Consider the following 19,062-nt stretch of genomic DNA (forward strand, 5'->3'; position numbering starts at 1 on the left):
GTTGTAAAGTCTGGATCCTACATTTCCCACAATGCCTCAGTAGTGATGGTTCTTTGTCACAGTGGAGAAGGAACAGAAACCTGAACAATATGAAGAACAAACCTTTAATCTGACTGCTGCTTCTTTCTTTGATGCTCTGATCTTTATTATTATTATTATTATTATTATTGATGTCATCAGATTGAAACTGTGATTATTAATAGGATGAAGATCTGAGAGCAACTGTTCTTCCTTTGTTCAGTCACACTTTGACTTTCCTGCTTGACAAACATTTACTGTGAAAAAAAGGGTTTTAATTTAAATATTAAATTATCGTTTATCTTATGATCACAGTCTGTGTTGTTAAAATGTGAGTTTTAGATGTCATCTCATATCAACAGATCCAGATCCTGTGGGAATAATTAAAGGATGTTTGAGGAATATGAGGCTCCTTCAGTTTGATCCGTCTGTTGGAGGTGTTCAGGGTTTGTGTGGGTGTTTTTTTATTTATTATTTTATTTATTATTGCGGTTTTTATAGGCATTCATTGCTACTTCTTGTCGTGTCTTGTTTGAATATTGTCAGTATTGTTTGTAAATGGTGGATGCCTTCTCTTCAACAAATACTAACAAATACCGGAACCAGAACATTTAATGGACCTTTTAGTTTAGTTTTGTCCGTCTTCAGTCGTTTGGAAACGTCTGTGTCAAATAAACTTCCAGCCAATCGTCTGCTGTCTCATCCATCCCCATCCCCACCCCGAGTATAAAACACCGGGGCAGGCTGCAGTCAGCAGGGAGACCTCGGAGTCGGATGACTGGATGTAACATGGCGGAGAGCGGCGGAGCGTCGCGGTGGTCCACCTGCTGCTGTCCCGCCGCGGAGCAGTAGAGCTGCTCGGTGTGCTTTCCTCCGCGGAGTCCCGATGAACTCTTGTTCCGGTCCGCAGGAGAAGAAGTTCAGCAGAATGAGCCGAACTGCAACAGGTGGGAGAGACGGGCGGAGTGACGCCGCGTGGGTCCACAGAGACCTGAGCCCTGTGGACCCACGCGCACTGCTGGAGTCTTCCTCAGCTCCTCTTCCTCCTCTCAGCCCTAACTGCTCCTCTTGGAGGAGGAGGAAGAGGGATGTTGGACCGGCTCCTCGGCGTTCAGACTGCAGAGCTGCTCAAATTCCTGCCGGGTGTGTTTCCAATAAAAAATAATCTAATTTCCTCCCGAACCTTCCAGACGTCCCGGAGCCTGTACCGGACTGGGGCCCCTCCCCGCCGCTGCCCGACGATCACGTGCTGAGCTCCGGAGCGGTGCTGTTCCCCGGTATTATTCTCACACACACACACACACACACACACACACGCGCGCGCGCTGAGCTACACACTGTGCAGACACACACGCAGCGTCCTGTGTACTGACAGGTGTGTGTCTCGGTGTTACCTGTACAGGTGTGTTTGATCAACATGGCTGCCCTCTGATTGTGTTTCCTGCGGCGCAACAGTCCAGACTCGGTTCTGACCTCAGCCAAGGTCACGTGGTGGACTTCATCCACTACTGTCAGGCGCTGCACAGGTAGGTGTGTGTCCTGATGTTGTTTGTTGGTGTGTGTGTGTGTGTGTGTGTGTCTGTCTGTCTGTCTGTCTGTCTGTCTCGATGGTGTGTGTCTGTCTGTCTGGATGGTGTCTGTCTGTCCTGATGGTGTGCATGTCCCCGTGTCCTGATGGTGTGTCTTGTCTCCTCAGTAAGAAGATTCATACTCCGTCCGTCCTCTCGGTGGTTGTTGATCTGAAACATTCGTCTCTCCTGACGATCAGGTTCATCGCTGAAACGCTGCTCCTGCTGCAGGTGTGTGTCTGTTATCCTGCTGATAACGGTGAACATCCAGAGGTCCTCCTTTCCTCTCCTCTCCTCTGTCAGGATGTTTTCTAGTTGACCTCCCAGCTCTTCGGTAACGTGTCGGCAGACAACATGTCAGAGATTGTCAGCTGTTTGACCTTTTTACAGGAGTTGAAAACAAACTGTCTTCATGTTTGAGAGACAGAAAGACAGAAGGACATAACAGACCTCAGCAGGGGGTGTTACAATTACACGCTCAATACTTAACATTCCTCCGACTCAGAATGAAGACTTTCGGTAAAGACCAGGGAGAGAGAAAAGCCTCACTGAAATTGACTTTAATGACCATCATTATGTTGCATGTTTTCATCGAGAGGAGAAAGTTAACTTGTGGTCTGACATCAGTCTGCACAGCCTTAACATTTTATTTTGAAATTACACTCATTATATTATATTACAAATGAACTCTGGCTGATCCACAGCAGTCGCCGTGTGACTGATCAGAGCCGAGGTGTCGGGTTTGTTGTCCGCTCCATGTATTCATAGGAAGGCAGATCTCAGCTACTCAACAACGGCTGCAGTGTTTTCCACTGACTTGGCGGAGCCACGTGTTTTTGTCTTTTCACTTTTTCAGCGTTCTTTTAAAACCTGCAGCCATATGGATTTATTTCAGCAGCAGGTTCATCAGGTCACATGACTCTCTGACAAACATCACTACAAAACAGTCGTTTGTTTGTTGTTCTGAGCGTCGAACTCTCCCTCAAAACGACTTCTATTGAACCTAGTGGAGGAGTCGTATCTGTAACTTATTTCTCAAGGAGAAACTTCAGATTTGAATTTGAATCGTCCACTTCTCTTTAATCCGTCGGAGCTCTGACATCATCTTTTCTGCTTCACCTTCCAGCGGAGCGTCCACAGTCTCTACGTCATTCAGCCCAAAAAGAAGGACGCTGTGAAGCTGCTGCTGAAATGCCTGACTCCGTCCAAGTCTCACGCTGCACCCTTCAAGGTCTGACACGCACACGCACACGCACACTGCACAGAGGTTGTGACTTCTGCAACATTCACCTGGTCTGTGCAGAAAGTCCTCCTGAAGGAACTCCCCGAGCTGTCGAACTACATCGACCGCAGCCAGCTGCCTCCATCGCTGGGAGGATACCTGGTCTACTGTCACCACAGCTGGGTGGCCTTCATCAAGGTAGCCTCTTTTATTATTATTATTATTATTATTATTATTATTATTATTATTATCATCATCTCTCCAGTGAATTCTTAAGGGGGACTAGTTTCATCCTGAAGATCTGAGCTGCTGTAAATCACTACATTTATGACCAGATAGTGCTGAACATCATTAATACTGTTGATCCATACAAATTTTACACTTTGACTCTTGTTTAAAAAAAAAAAAAGAGTCTCCACCAGGTGTTTGTTTGGCTCCACCCACCAGTCTCCATCAGGTGTTTGTTTGGCTCCGCCAGTGAGAGTTTGTGAGCAGAAACTCAAAACCACACTTATGAATCTGTCTTATGATCAGTTCAACACAGTTACACTGTGCTGCTGACGTCAACGCACACACACACACAGAGGTCTTCTGTTTGTATCTACAGTAGCACATGAATCCAGTCGGATCATCTGCTGCTCGTCACTCTGAACAGTAATTCCAACTGAAGATGCAGTGTCGTGATGAAGAGCACGCTCGTCTCTCGGTCTTCATTCATGAATCGTCCCGGCAGCCGTGTCTTTTGTCCGTTACCGTGGTGACGCTTGTGTAAATGCCTGCCGTCATCAGCTGACCCTTATTAGCAAGTGAAAGGCGGCCTGTTTCTGTCCCATTATACATTCAGTGGTGTTGAAGCGGGTCGGGACAGTGTTCATCAGCACACCATGTTTCGGCCTATAAGGAGGCCTGCTGAGTCAGCAGGTCTGAGTTCAGCACCGCGAGTTATTACAGGGGTTTATATTTTACAACTCCGTTTAAATCATAAGTTAAGGATCCATGCCTGAAGCTGAAATGTGTTTGAGAGGTTCAGAAGGTCGTATTAACTTGTCCGTCTGTCTGCAGGAGATCGACGCCTTCGTCCAGGACTTCCTGTCCGTGGTCCAGCGGCTGCCCTCGTGTATCTCCACCCTGCAGGCTCTGTCCAGGCTGCCGCTGCCCTCCACCCTCAATGAGCTCCAACGCTTCTGTTCCGCCAACGAGACCAAGTTCCTGCAGCTCCGGAGGTCAGGCTCTCAGCTGCTGCTCTGAGGATTCACTTACAAAGATCATCGTTGTCCTTCGAGTTACAGGGACATAATTATTATAGATGTATGAATGAGTAAATGAAATATGAAAGGAAATTGATGATCTGAGGACCACTGTTATTTCCTGCTGCTTTAGTCTGCCGTTTTTTGTTTATTGTTCTTGCATGAATTCACAGGGTGTTAATTCATAACGTACAAATTCAACTCTTTTAGAAATGCATAAATGAGCCTGTTTTTAAAAGCTAAAATCATTCTTGTCATTTTTCTTTGACTTGTGAAAATCAAACCAAATGATCAAGTTGTCATTTCCATCTGTCCTGAAAGTTTTTGCCTCACAGGTGTTAGTGAAGCTGTCTGTCTACGTTTTGGTTAAAACGGAGACGAAGAGCACCGAGCTTTAACATCTGAGATATTATAATGATGACCAGTGGTTGTTCACTGTGTTGATGAGAGCTCACATGGATAATATGTGATGATGGCCTGTGAAGGGTGGAGACTGCAGCTCAGGAGGATGGCAAAAAAAAACCAACTAATCTCAGGAGTTTAACCACTGACGGGAAATTCAAGTCGACAAGTGGTTTTAACATTCAAACGCAGGTTCAGTTGCTTCAGTGCATCCACATGTCTCACTTCCTCCACACTGACTCCTTTCATTCCTCTGTTGTGCTGTGCAGGGAGCTGGGTCTGGACCAGCTGCTGACACGCTGCGAGACGGTGCTGGAGAGGCTGCGGCACCCCGACAGGGAGCCCTGTTACCAGGCCATGGCCGGCACCGCCCTCTTCACCCACACCGCCTTCGACATGCTGCAGAACCGCTGCAGGTACCACAGGCCTCTCAGTCACAGAACCGGGCCTCCGTCCTAATCCTCCTCTGAGAAAACCTCCACACGCAGACAGGAATGTTGTTCACAACAGCCAGGATTAACTGTTTGTACTAATCTGAGACTAGAGCTGACATTTAAATCTGCTGCAGATGACATCAGTTCAGTCTGAAAACATCTGAGTCGAGAAAAACTTTAACAACACAGAGTCTAGTAAAAACTTGAACCACACTGAAATCTAGGAAAAAACGCAAACACGGAAAATCCAGAAAACGCAAACACTGAAAATCTAGAAACACCGTTACCACTGAAAATGACCATAGAAAAACCATCTAGAAAACTTTGCAACACTGAAAATCTAGAAAAAACATTAACACTGAAAAACTTGTACAACACGGAAAATCTAGAAAAGAGTCTAGAAAAACTTTAACAGCAGACAATTTAAAGATAGAGACGTTATCTGTTCAACTACAGGGACACTCTGGGACACAGCTGTGAATTTAATGATGCGTTCAGGGACATTTATCTATTCATGTCTGATAATTATATATTAAAATGTATTGATTGATGGTTCCAGCTGGTGGTCATCAGTCTGTCTCTGTCTCCAGGATCACTGCAGCGGTGGAGAAGGTGGAGCTGCTGTGGCAGCAGACCTTCTCCAAGGCCCGTTTGCAGCTGCAGGTGTTTCAGCTGCGCAGTGATGCGCTGCAGGTGAGTCTGATGTTGCGCTCACACCCGTCTGCTTCACTTCCTGAACACGGTTTGTCTGAGTCCCTGAAGAGGAGGTCAGGTGTCTGTGGTTTGAACTGTAGGACAGACAGGAGATTTTTTAACCTGAACTCACACGTTGAATTACTAATAAATCCATTTCCTGAGTGTGAACTGCAAAGGCAGTGGTCTCTATTAGACATGTCTGTATTTATGAAAATAACCAGTGTACACAGAACATGTGTGTTATATAAGTCTGAAAGTAAAAACTGAGCTGAATTCTGCTTTGAAGAAGTTCTCTAGTTAAAAAGCAGCTCGGATCAGACAAATAAAACCTCACAGGAACTCTGCCCAAAAAAATGAAAATAAAAGACATCTCTGTGTCTTCAGCCTCTCTGTGTGTCCGTCCCCTGAGACATCAGTCTCTTCTGTCTGAGGATAACTTCCTGGCTCCAGTGAAGTGTTCAGAGTGACGCCTCACAGACTCCATGTAGTGCTGATGATTTAACTGCCCAGTGAACGAGTCATCTCTGAACAGTGTGATTATTATAAATCTACCGTATGATCAGATGATGGAGCTCATGATGACCTGACTGAAACCTGCTCACCTGCTGTGACCTTTAACTCCCAGTTGTTCTTCCCACTCGGCCCTCAGACGTCCAGCTGGGATGAAGCTCTGGGAAAGTTGTAGAAACACAAAACATTCATTAATACAAACATTTTTTTTTTTTTAAATAACGGAGCTCATTCACAGACACACAATTTATAATGGAGGTCTGTGGAAAATTGTTGAAAGACTCCAGGGGGTGTTTTTGAAAATTGCTCTACAATAAGGGAGTGCTGGGAAAAATGATCAGCGAGGCTCAGAGGTGACCACCAGAATCCATCCAGGACTAAAGACGACAACAGGTCGTCTTCTCCTCTTTTCATCTGGAACAAATAAACTACTACTGCGACCACACATCCGATCTCCTCTCCTTCCTCTGAAAGAACACCTGATGTGTGAGTCGTACTCTTCTGATCGGAGAAGGAGCAGCCGTGGCAGACATCCTCTCACCTTACTGAACTCCTGTTTTCAGATCACAGAGGAGATAGAAGCTCTTCTGCAGAAGAAGCTCCAGCCGTATAAAATCCAGATCGCCCCGGACGCTGTGAAGGCGGCGCTGCTGGTGTCTGAGTTCGAATCATCCATTCACACTCCTGCTATGGTATGAGTTTTATTTTATTTAGTTTACCTTGTGTAACAGGTAGTCCACTGTGACTCTGCTGTAGTCCGCTCAGATGTTGTTGTAACATGAACCCCACCCCCCAGGCTCTGGTCTGCTGTGCTGAAGATGTGGTCCACACGCTGGCCGGCGTGCTGCCGCTGGACGGTCCGACCCGGGAGAGCTGGGTTTTGGATCTGGAGCGGCTGAAGAGGAAGCTGCACTCTGCGGTTCACTTCATCCTCCAGACCCTCCGGGCGGTGTCCAGCTACCAGCAGCACTACAACAAGGCAGGTCCTCTCTCTGCTGCTAGCCATCGTCTGTACCCTGAAGGTGTCAGCTCACCTGTCCAGGACGCCTTCATGCTCAGAGGTTCACAGCTACAGACTGGGTTTATATCTTTAAATAATTACGTCTACAAAAAGATGCATTTAACTTCTTCACTTAAAATAGAAACCACGTAGAAATAAACTACTTTAATCCTCCCCTCTGAAGAGCAGCAGACCTGAAGCTGTCCGTCTCCTCTTTAGGCCAACATCTGGTACCAACGGGTCCTCTCGGAGAACTTCATGTCGGAGCTGCTGTCAGGTGTCCACGGAGACGCTCCGGCCTCTCAGAGACGGAGGAGGAACTGGGGGACAATCCCTGTGTGGAGACAGAAGCTGTCCTCCTTCCTGAAGAAGAATCCTCCTCCGGACACGGAGGAGCTGCTTCACCTGGCTCACCTGTCCAAGGCCATCCCTGACGATGAGGTGCAGCAGGCGGGCAGCCGGATGTCCGGGAGGTGAGAGACTTCACGTCATGGTAGATGTCTCTGTCACTGCTGTGTCCATCCAGAGCACCTTCACACCTTCTGTCCATGAGAAACGGCTCGTTTTAGTTTCCAACGCATGAACTACATCATTAAGCACAACGATGTCACTGGAGAACATCACTGTGAACCATCATGTTATACCTGTATACCTCCTCATGTGTTCATTACATCTGCAGGCAGACAGGGGGCAGTGTGGCTGTTTAGTGTCTGTGATGACCAGACTGGATACAAGTGTTCGTAGCGTCCCGGTCTGAAAAATGAGTCCGATGCAGAAGTGCCTTAAGCTGCAATACCACTGAGTGCCACTAGAGGTTGGCTCCAAAAAGCCTCCGGCTCCATAGACTCCCATTCAACTTCTCTCATCAAATCCAAAGTGAATAAAATGTGTCCATCAGTTATCTCAGTGTTGTTAGCTAAAGTCACTCCTTCTTATTAGTTTTCTGGAGGTCCATCTGAAAATAATCCCTCATTCATTAGAAAAGAAGATTCAAAAAGACAAGTTTTTGGGGGCGTGTCTGTTTGATTGACAGGCCTGTGGTGCAGTCAGGTTACAACTATTGGTGAGCGGGACATAGTATTGTCAGGTTTCCAATCAGATCCACTGCTGGCTCCTCCCCCAGCTCGTCCAAATATGGTCACTTCCTGCTCCGAACTAGCAAAGATGGTGACGGACAGAATCTGAACTGGAGGCTTCATAACGTTCACAAACCAACGATGATGTCACTTTTGGTTGATGACATCACTGATGGTTGATGACATCACTGATGGTTGATGCTTCATGATGACTGACAGACGAACTTTATTTTCTGCTCCTGTCCTCTCCATCAGGTGTCTGACTCTGAGGAGACTCCTGGTGTCCTCTGGTCCGGTGGTGGTGGAGCAGCTGCAGCTCGCCCTGCAGTGGCAGTATGAGCTGTTGCGGAGCAGCTGTGGAGGTCCGTCTTCTGCTAACACAACCACTGCAGAGGTTCTTCTCAGCCAGTCTCAGTCTGACGTCACTCAGTGTGGAATGGATGCTCCCGGTGTCGGACCACCTCCCTCAGCTGCAGGTCCTGAGACGGTGTCAGCTGAGGGCAAACCTCCCTCCCTCAGTTCCTTCGACTCTGGGTTTGATGGAGCTGGGAACAACCAGCCGGAGGCTGGAGGGGGCAGAGAGGGAGGGGAGGGCCCGTCTGGATCAGGTGGTACCAGGGACTCTGTGAGACCAGCATTTAACCCGCCTGAGATTCACGAGGAGCACATCTCCAGTGTTTCCGACAGTGAGGATCACGTGGAGGACTTTGACCTGGGTTCTGTTGGGAACTCGTCCAGAACCAGCATCCGGATCGTCCCCAGAGTCTCGGTGGACTCCCTGAACTTTGAGATCAAGGTGAAGCGCTCGGCGGAGCTGCCCAGTAATCCATGGCTGAGCCTGCCAGTGGACGACCTGGAGAACTCCTACACCGTCACCGTTACACCTCAGAACGGAGACCTCCACCTGCCCAACCCCTCAGACCCCCACGGTACCGCCCACCGGGCCAGCAGGTCCCGGGACCAGCCCACACAGACGGAGGTTCTGAGCGGCTCAGACCTCCGAGGGCCGTGGACCACAGATTGGACACCGCATCGACAGAGCAGGTTGGAGGATCCTGATCTGAGTCCCATCTCAAACATCCTGTCCAGCACCATCACTGAGGGGGGGGACCAGTCCCTGTGCACCACGGAGGGGCTCCCCACGCTGCTCTGGGACTCCTACGACCTCCACGACCAGGACGCTGCTGACGGGTAACGCTGCTTTGACCTTAAATATTAACCTTAAATAACTCTGGCTCAACAACTTTCTCTAAAGGACCACTGACGGGTCAGAGATGGAACTGAATCCTGAAGTGGAGAAGAACAGGAACATAATCAGGAAAAACCCAGTCAGCAGACTTCTATCATTGTTTTTAAAGGATGCTAACATGAACCTCTTTAAGCTTCTGCTCTGCATAAAGCCTGAGTGTGTCCAATGTGTTTTTATCTTCTGTTAACATCTTCCGCTGCCAGTGGATGAATGTGTTCGTTTCATGTTGAGTCATGAGGCGGGTCATGCGCAGATCATCATGTAGTAGTGAAAGGTACAACAAAGAGCTGTTATCATGGAAGAGCTGCACGCCGGGCGGTTTGTTTCCAGAGGAGCAGCTTCATTTTAGACGGAGTCGGTGGTTGAATGTGAATATAACGAGTGTGGTTTTTATTATTATAATATTTATTTATTTATTTATTGTAGTGATGTATGGACTGTGTTAGAAGACTTTACCTGATGTCCCGTTTCTTTCCTTAGTGTGATGGATGTCTCCTTGAAGGACTGGGATGTGAAGGAGCAGGAGGGTCTCAGGGAGGTGGAGCAGATCCTGGACCGGGCTAATGAGATACTGGAGGTAAGAGGTGCTCCGTCAGTGCACGGAAGAAGCCCCGCCCCCTCACAGTTTACTGATCCATCACAGCGCAGCGCAGAGCCCGACCCTCTCACACCCGCTGGAATAATTCAATAATCTAAGTCTTGTCTCCTGCACCACACTGCCCTCCTGGAGCTGATTGGATCACAACGTCCATCAGCTGAACTCCACTCACCACCAGTCAACCCAATGATGGGTCTTTAATTGCTCTCCTGATCTGACTACAGTGAAATGATGTCTTGTTGAACAGGAGGAGGAAAATGTTCTGGCTCAGGAGGCGGTGCTGGAGGCCCTCCTGAGGTCGGACGACAGGGAGACTCTGTGGCCACTGGACAGGGAGGACCAGCTGGGTCTGGTATGATGAGCACACCAGTACATCAATGATGTACTAAATATACCTGGAGTTTGATAAAGCTACTACTAATCCTGATTGGTGACTCTTCACAGGGTGTTTACAAAATCTTGAAACTAGGAAATGTTGCATTTTAACAGTTATGTTTCAAGGTTGTGATTATGCTTGAATTTGAATGCACTCCTTTTAAAAACGCTTAATTTTCAACACAAGCGGTACAATCAAAAGGTTCAGAGATGGTTCTCCTTCCTGCTCCATCTGGAACTTTTCTCCTCCGTCAGCTCCAAACAGAACTTTTTGCCTCTGACTAAAAACACGTGTTTTTTATTTATTCATGTTGTTGATTTTTGTGAGCAAAGATGAGTGAAGTGACATCTACACTCGTTGTGTAAAAGCAGAACCTCCAGGAAAGACGGATTAAATGAATTGTTTAGAAAACTCGCTGTTCTTCATCTGCTTCTGCTCCTTTTTTCAGATGTCGTCCAGAGACCTGTTTGACGCCGGGGTCCTTGGCCTCCAGGACTCCCCGGATCCCACTGAGTCTGACGGCCTCGGCGAGCTCCGATCTGCTGAGTCAGCAGGTGGGCCTGAGGATGAGGCTCTCTACTCCGAAGCTGCAGATAAAGGATCACTTGGACCAGACCTGCTGACGGAGCTCAGGAGAGTCCACATCCTGGATCGGCTCATCATGGAGGAGAACCTGAACATCCACAGGCTCCGAGAAAACCCAGACGGTGAGCTGTCAGTGAGAGAACCTCCAGAACCAGACGGGCCGCGGAGCGTGAGCAGAGAGAGGGAGGCGTTCAGGGTGCAGCTGGAGAAGGAGAGACGGGAGGTGGAGACGCTGGAGAGTCTGGACCAAGAACACCACGTGAAGAAGAACCAAGCCCGGAAGGTTGTAAGATGTTCTGCAATGGAGAGAACGGAGACGGAGGAGGACCGGGTTCTCTGTGATGGGCTTTTATCACAGAGGCCTTCAGTTGAGTCGGTACAGAACCACTCCTCATGTGAGGCTGAAAGTATTCCACCAGAACCAGGTCCTGATGTGGATGAGCTTCTAGTTTCCCAGGGTCCAGATCCTGATGGCGGTGAAGCTCGTCTGTCTCTGTGTGACAGAACCTTGGACCTGGAGGAACCGTCTGAGCTGTGTGTCTGTGGTGAAGAACCTGGAGGAAACTCTGTCCCCTGCAGTCCTGAAGCTCCTTTAACTCCTGAGATGAGACCAGATCACAGAGCGTTTGACCCGGGTGGAACATCCCCCCTCCGTCCGGTACCAGCACCGAGAAAGGCTTCACTTCCTGTCACTTCCTACACTTCCTGCTACGGCCCTCCTGAGCCCAAAACTCTTCATTCCACCGAAGACCTGGATCCTGGGCTGTCCTCTGGTGGGCCAGATCCTGGTTCCACACGGCTGTACCCACATGATGAAGCAGTTTGTGTGCTGCCAGAGAGTCCAACTCCACGCATCGGTAACGGCTCGGTTCTGAATCCAAATGTGAACGAATACAGGAACAACAACAACAACCACACGCTACCCGAGAGCTGTGAGGTTTCATCGGAGCACCTGGAGGAAGACGAAGATGAAGAGGAAGATGACGGATCAGAGGTACCCATATGTCGTCCACTCACAGATTCTCTCCCAGCGGAGGAGACTCCGCCGCCTTCCCTTCAACAGTCTGAGGTCCAGCTGCCACCCGGACCTCTGGAGTTCGACCCGGGTGGAGATGAGCGGAGTGGCGGCTCCCCTGGTGGAGGTCAGATCTCGGTGATGTCGTCTCATCGTGTGTCAGCTGTGGTCCAGACGAGCAGAGAGGTAGGAGGGAGGCTCCACTTATTCAAGAGTCACACCCGAGTATAGGTAGGTAGGTAGGTATTTACTTTATTAATCCCCGAGGGGAAATTTTTTCGCTACAGCAGCATACATACAGAAGCAATAAGACAATAATAGAATAAAATAATAGAATAGAATAATATAATAATAGAAAAGCAATAAAATAGCAGTAAAAAATATAAATATAAAATGCACAGTATATACAGTACATTATATATCTATATATATATATATATTATATACAACAAACCAAGAAACACAGTCAACATGTGTATATATATATATATACAGTATATATATATAATATACAAACAAACCAGGAAACGCAAGTCAAGTGTTATTGTACTGTGATGGATTTTGTCAGAGGTGAGTACAGTCTTATTGCAGTGGGCATGAATGATCTCCTGTATCTGTCCTTGTGACAGCGGAGCTGGAGGAATCTTTTAGAGAAAGTGCTCCGCTGTCCCTGCAGCAGGTGGTGGAGAGGGTGGACAGGATTATCCAATATGGATAATAGTTTGTTCAGCGTCCCCCTCTCCACCACCTTTTCCAGGCTGTCCAGTTTGTAGCCGATGATGGAGCCGGCCTTCTTAACCAGTTTGTTAAGTCTGTTGGTGTCACCGGCTCCAATGCTGCTCCCCCAGCAGACCCCAGCGAAGTACAAAGCACTGGCCACAACAGACTGGTAGAACATCTCCAACATCTCGCTGCACACATTGAAGGATCGAAGTTTCCTCAAGAAAAAGAGTCGACTTATCACCTTCTTGTAGACAGCATTGATGTTGGTCTTCCAGTTCAGTCTGTTGTCGATGGACACACCCAGGTACTTGTACTGCTCAACCATGTCCACCTCCTCTCCCAGAACTCTCAGCGGTTGTGGAGCCGTCGCCTTCCTCCTGAAGTCAACCACCATCTCTCTGGTCTTGGCCATGTTCAGGAGCAGGTGATTTCTACCCGCCCACTCCACAAAGTCCTCCACTACTGCCCTGTACTCATCCTCCCGTCCATCCCTTATACATCCTACCACTGCAGAGTCATCAGAGAACTTCTGCAGATGGCAGGACTCTGAGTTGTACTGGAAGTCAGTTGTGTATAAGGTGAACAGAAAGGGAGACAGAACAGTCCCCTGTGGAGCTCCAGTACCACTGACCACCGTATCAGACAGCACACTGCCCAGACGGACAAACTGTGGTCTGCCTGTCAGGTAGTCATTGATCCAGGAGACGGTGGGCGCGTCCACCCCCACCACCCGCAGCTTCTCACTCAGTAGCAGTGGTTGGATGGTGTTGAATGCACTGGAGAAATCAAAGAAAGTGATTCTCACAGATTCACCGGTTCCATCCAGGTGAGACTGAGCTCGTTGCAGCAGGTAGATGATGGCGTCGTCCACTCCCACATGAGGCTGGTACGCAAATTGCAGAGGGTCCAGAGAAGATTTCACCAGCGGCCTGAGGTGGGCCAAGACCAGCCTCTCCAGCACCTTCATCACATGAGATGTGAGGGCAACCGGTCGGTAGTCGTTGAGGCCAGATGGAGTCTTCTTCTTGGGGACAGGAACCAGACAGGACATCTTCCACAGCACCGGGACCTCCTCCTGCTTCAGGCTCAGGTTGAAGAGGTGTTGTAGGACCTCAGCCAGCTGGACGGCGCAGGTCTTCAGGACCACGGGGCTGATGCCGTCAGGTCCTGCAGCCTTGCGCTGGTGGATTCTCTCCAGCTGTCTCCTAACCTGGCCAGTCGTCACAGAGAGGGGGGTGAGGGGTGTGTGTGTGTGTGTGGGGGGGGGGGTCGAGGTGTCGATGGAGGAAGAGCCCTTTGAGATTGAGGGCTCTATGCAGTTCACCAGGGGGCGCAGAGGTGTTTGGGAGGTGTGAGGTGTGGAGGAGACAGATGAGGGTGGTGAACTAAACCTGTTGAAGAAACAGTTTAGTTCATTGGACCTCTCCAGGGAGCCCCCTGGTTGTCTCTCTCTCCCCTTGAACCCAGTAATCTCCTTCATACCGGTCCACACCTCCCTCACGTTGTTCTGCTGGAGTTTGGCCTCCAGCTTCCTCCTGTAGGAGTCCTTGCACTCCTTGAGCTTCTCCTTCAGGTGGCGCTGCACTCTCCTGAGCTCCTCCCTGTCCCCAGACCTGAAAGCTGCTTTCTTCTTATTAAGAAGCACCTTCAGGTCACTGGTGATCCACGGCTTATTGTTGGGGAAGCATTTTACAGTCCGGGATGGTACGGTGGTGTGTTCACAGAATTTAATGTATTCTGTGATACAGTCCGTCATGCTGTTGATGTCAACAACAATGTTGATGTATCTGATAAACGGTAGATTTCATTATGGACCCTCTGATGGAAACTTTGCAGTAACATTATCTCTTCTTAGTGTTGCACACCTGGTAACACGAGACACCTTCAACCAATCAGCAGCCAGAATGAGCTGTAAATATAACCAATCACTGATCATGCTTTTCTCTGCTGCTGCTATTTTTGTTTTCTTTAGAAAAAAGACTTAACTGCACAGTTACATACAGTTAATTTAAATAATAATCTCGAGACCTGTCTCTGGATAGATATGCTTTATTGATCCTGGAAAAACAATAAAACAGAATAAAGAGGTAATAAATTATAAAATGTACAGTGTATATACTAATAAAATTAAACGGTAGTGCTGATTGAACATGATGATGCCAGTAGAGAGAGTCTCTTAAAGCTGGACTCGTATAATTATGCTTAGTTTGACTTCATTTCTTTAATCGGTTCTGTAAGATGTAACTGAAATCAGTAAATAATAATAAATAAATGTTGAGATACTAGCTGGTGCCCATCAGGAAGTAAACATGGCTTCACTGAAAATATTCCTGTTGGTCTCTTCTATTTAACACTCATAGCTTTAAGAGCATCACCAACAGCTTGTGGATGAACCCTGTGAAGACGTCCACTTTATTACTTATTTAATTCTGATGGATTTCTTTGTGCTGCTGTGATTTCAGATGGCAGATTTCCGGACCCCCATAGTTCTGGACACCGGGTCCGGTATGATGAAAGCAGGGTTTGCAGATCAAGACCTCCCCAACATTATTTTTCCAACAATAATCGGGACGCCAAAATATGAGGTGAGGATGTTCATGGTTGACGGTTTTACTTCAGCTCCTTCTGCTCATCATTTCTAAGTGATATGGTTTATAACACCTGAAGATATCAGAACATTTGGCATGATGCACGAGGTGCAGGTTATTTTCCACTGCAGGAACTTCTCCAGAGAACAGAACCTCTCTAAACTACATGGTGCGGACAGAGCTCTGGTTCTGCAGGATGTGTTGAATCTAGTCTGGGTTCTGGAAGAACCCTCGGTACCGGAACAGTTCCTGGATCTTGGTTCTGGACAAATTATAGTTCCTGGAACTTCTGGTGGAAAAACACCTCCAATCAGCACATTCATTTTATCATTACACTGATTTCTGTAACCATAAATCAGGTCAGTGAACATGGAGCTTCCTACCTGGTCTCCAGCTGTTCATACAAACGCGATCACACTCATTATTCACCACATTTGTGTTACTAACCGTTTATTAAACGTCTATTTATTGCCGAGTAAGGACTAATAAAGTGTCCCCGTTTTTCTGTGCAGGAGATCATGAATGGGGACGTAGAAAGGGACGCCTACATCGGACACGACGCTCAGCACATGAGAGGAGTCCTGTCTCTGAGACACCCCATAAAGAACGGCATCATCTGCAACTGGGACGACATGGAGAAGGTAGGAAGGGTTTAACTCCAGTTCTACGGAACCAGAACGCACCAGTTGGTCCCGTTCTACGGAGCCAGAACACGCCTGCCTGAGGCTGTGAGGAGTCTGCTTTTCTTCCAGATCTGGCACCACACCTTCCAGCAGCTGTGTGTGGATCCAGCGGACCACCCGGTTCTGCTGACTGAAGCAGCGATGAACCCTCTGGAGAACCGGCAGCGGACGGTGGAGATCATGTTCGAGTGTTTCTGTGTTCCCTACACATACGTGGCCCTGCAGGCGGTTCTGGCTCTCTACGCAGCGGGACGCTACACCGGTACCGGGATCACCGTCTCGTCTCTGTGTTTCTGATGATATATTTCACAAGTTATTACTGTCACTTATTCCACCAAATTATATTGTTTGAAGAAATTTAACGTGCTCCAAAAGACACTTGTTCAATCATCTGGTAATCCAAGGACACTTTTATTTCCATTCTACCTTTTAAGAAGTTGTGTATTGTGGGTAAATAGTCCCAGATGTGGATCAGATTTATGAACAGGATAGAACAATCAGTGTTTTAGTGACGTAGCGGTTCCTGTGTGTGTGTGTGTTCAGGTGTAGTGTTGGACTCTGGAGATGGCGTGAGCCACAGCGTGCCGGTGTTCGGGGGATACTGTCTGCCTCACGCGGTGCAGCGCTTCCCTCTGGCTGGAGCAGACGTCACCGTGCATCTTAAAAAGGTATCTGCTGCTTCTGCCGTTGTTGGTGGGAGGTTCTGCTGATGACAGAAATCAGGTGCTCAGAACTGTCTTTCATTATCGGAGAGGCTGTTGAAATAATGCGCAGGTAGTTTTACATGTTGGTGTCGTGTCTGAAAATGTTTTTACAACATTTCTGTTGTTCCTGGTTCTGTGTGGTGGTCCGGTCTCTGAGGTGGTTCTGGTTCTGTCTGCAGCTGCTGCAGGAGCAGGGCGTGGTCATGCGCACCACAGCCGAGCAGGAGATCGTGCGGGAGATGAAGGAGAAGTGCTGCTGCGTGGCGCTCCACTACGAGGCGGAGCTGAGTCGGGCCGGGTTGTCCTGCCGGGAGGTCCAGTACACGCTGCCGGACGGACAGGTGGTCGCCCTCGGCAGCGAGAGGTTCAGGTAACGGTGCTACAAGTGGACTCGGTCACACAGGAGGTCGATACGAACACTGGAAATCTACAACTTTCCATTCATGTATTGTTGTTTGTAAAGATGATGTCATCGCTGTGTCCACTGTCAGACTGTTGGTCCTGGCTGGTCTCTGTGTCCGTCCAGCTGTCCTCTTCATGAATGACATTTAATCCGTCCCCTCCCTGACCTGCAGGGCCCCTGAGATTCTGTTCAAACCCGAGCTGATTGGACGGGACCACTACGGGATGCACGAGAGTGTCTTCAAGTCCATTCTGAGCTCAGACATAGACCTGCGGCGCTGCTTCCTGGGAAACATCGTGCTGTCGGGTAACACGGGGACACGGGACAGGCTGAATGTCTCTGTCCTCACCCTGAATGTCTTTATCTTCTCTCTGGATGTCTCTGTCCTCTCTCTTTGGATGCCTCGGTCTCTAAACGTCTCTGTCTCTGAAGGTGGGAACACGCTGCTGCCCGGCCTGCCAGAGCGTCTTCAGGCTGAGATCTTGGGTCTGGTTCCTGCAGACGTGAGGGACAGCGTCCGTGTCTCCAGCCATGGAGACCGAGACTTCTCGGTGTGGAGCGGAGGAGCAGTTCTGGCCCGGCTGCCCACCTTCAGCTCGGCGTGGATCAGCCAGGAGGAGTACGAGGAGTACGGGCCGCAGATCGTCTTCAGGAAGTGTTTCTGAGAGGCTACAGGACATCTGCCGGGATCTCAGCACGTGCAATAATACTGCCACACAGAACCAGAACCACCTCAGAGACTGGACCGCCACACAGAACCAGAGTCCTTTAGTCTGGACCTCTACAGGGTCCTTTAACATGTGCTTGTCTGGAGTCCAGTTCTCTGCTCATCAGGGACCTTCTGTTGTTTTGTTCCGGTTCTGGAGACGTTCTCCAATGTAACGACTCAGAAACTGTTTGTCGTTATTCTTGTTCTCCTTCAGGAGCGTCCGTCCTAGTGCATCTCCGTCCTAGCACGTCTCCGTCTGGACCGAGTCTGTGTTTGAATTGAAGCTGGCCTTTGATTGATTTCTGTCTCTAGAATGAGCAGCAGAGAAAAGTCAGACTCCTAATATATAATTAATATTAATCTAATATCAGATGACTGTCTTTATATAACAAGTTAAACTATATTTGGTTCAACTGTTGTTGTTAATGAGTTTTATAAGATATTTTTTTATAAGATATAGAAAAGACAGTTTTAAGATATATTTTTTTTCAGTGTCATATAACACTTTTGTAACACTGCTGATGAAATGACTCCTGAAGCTCACTGTGCCTGACGTCTGCTGCAGTGAAGGATTGTGGGATACGAAGTGGTGCTGACTCTGACGTTTGCATGTCGCTGGTTGATGATGGCGAGCAGCTGTTGGTCTGCTGGTGTTTCATTAGAAACCGCTGCTGCAGGTTCGCCGTCTCAATTCTTTTCACTTCTTTCTGTTTTTTCTGACATTTTTGAGTGTAAACTTTGTTTGTGTGGATGTTTCACACCGGACCTGCAAAGCACCGGTACTTTGAATGACAGGTGCCAAACTGCCGCGTCATTATGAACCCCGAACAAACTGCCGTGTGAGCGTGAACCCTGAATGAAGTGCTGACCCCGTGTTTAGACCCTTCAGTTTTCTCTTTTGCATGAACTGATGTATTTGTATGGGATTTAATTTCACCTGTTTGCATGTGTTGCAGTGTTTTTTTTAATTTTTTAAAAATTATTATTTACTTTCTGAAGGGTAGGGTTGGGGGCTGTCACGTGACCGGGAGCTCAGCTCTGGTGTGTATCGCCGTGAATGGAGCCTGCAGTGTGAGCCGTGTGTCGGGAGGCAGTGAGCCGCTCAGTGCGTCTGATGATTGAACAGATCCGACTCTGGATCGTTTGGTTTTGCTCCTCTTGAGTGTTTCCGGAACCACAACTCCTATTTGTCACGTCTTTTTTTTTTTTTTTTTAATTTTTTTTTTTAAATAAATGTTTTAATCCTCCTTCTGTGG

At 48.2% G+C, this 19,062-nt stretch overlaps 1 protein-coding gene across 3 annotated transcripts; it reads left to right on the plus strand.

Moving 5' to 3' along the window:
- The first annotated feature begins 660 nt into the window (after nucleotides 1-660).
- On the plus strand, nucleotides 661-19,053 carry LOC138205538 (uncharacterized). Of its 3 annotated transcripts, XM_069161569.1 has the most exons (23): nucleotides 661-965; nucleotides 1,209-1,295; nucleotides 1,421-1,544; nucleotides 1,715-1,817; nucleotides 2,713-2,817; nucleotides 2,890-3,006; nucleotides 3,871-4,031; nucleotides 4,727-4,873; nucleotides 5,482-5,584; nucleotides 6,661-6,789; nucleotides 6,894-7,076; nucleotides 7,317-7,570; nucleotides 8,429-9,364; nucleotides 9,903-9,999; nucleotides 10,268-10,372; nucleotides 10,845-12,182; nucleotides 15,182-15,304; nucleotides 15,820-15,948; nucleotides 16,060-16,252; nucleotides 16,534-16,658; nucleotides 16,874-17,064; nucleotides 17,270-17,403; nucleotides 17,530-19,053. In XM_069161569.1, the coding sequence occupies exons 1-23, from the start codon at nucleotides 905-907 to the stop codon at nucleotides 17,760-17,762; spliced, it is 5,178 nt and encodes a 1,725-aa protein (XP_069017670.1). In that variant the 5' UTR covers nucleotides 661-904; the 3' UTR covers nucleotides 17,763-19,053. The 3 variants fall into 3 exon arrangements, with proteins under 3 accessions (XP_069017670.1, XP_069017669.1, XP_069017671.1); XM_069161568.1 differs by having other exon boundaries at nucleotides 17,270-19,053; XM_069161570.1 differs by lacking the exons at nucleotides 661-965; nucleotides 1,209-1,295; nucleotides 1,421-1,544; nucleotides 1,715-1,817 and adding an exon at nucleotides 2,132-2,496 and having other exon boundaries at nucleotides 17,270-19,053.
- The last annotated feature ends 9 nt before the right edge of the window (nucleotides 19,054-19,062 follow it).

This window comes from Embiotoca jacksoni, unplaced genomic scaffold (assembly GCF_022577435.1).
Source record: "Embiotoca jacksoni isolate LCO1_2020_lvr unplaced genomic scaffold, fEmbJac1.0.p SCAF_29, whole genome shotgun sequence".
In the NCBI taxonomy this organism is placed as follows: domain Eukaryota; kingdom Metazoa; phylum Chordata; class Actinopteri; family Embiotocidae; genus Embiotoca; species Embiotoca jacksoni.

Bases quoted from the DNA above. Each gene is read 5' to 3' on its own strand.
- LOC138205538 (XM_069161568.1), top strand. From the start codon at position 905: ATGAACTCTTGTTCCGGTCCGCAGGAGAAGAAGTTCAGCAGAATGAGC. The intron at 1,296-1,420 runs GTATTATTCTCA...TTACCTGTACAG, and splicing joins CGGAGCGGTGCTGTTCCCCG to GTGTGTTTGATCAACATGGC. The intron at 17,065-17,269 runs GTAACGGTGCTA...CCTGACCTGCAG, and splicing joins CTCGGCAGCGAGAGGTTCAG to GGCCCCTGAGATTCTGTTCA.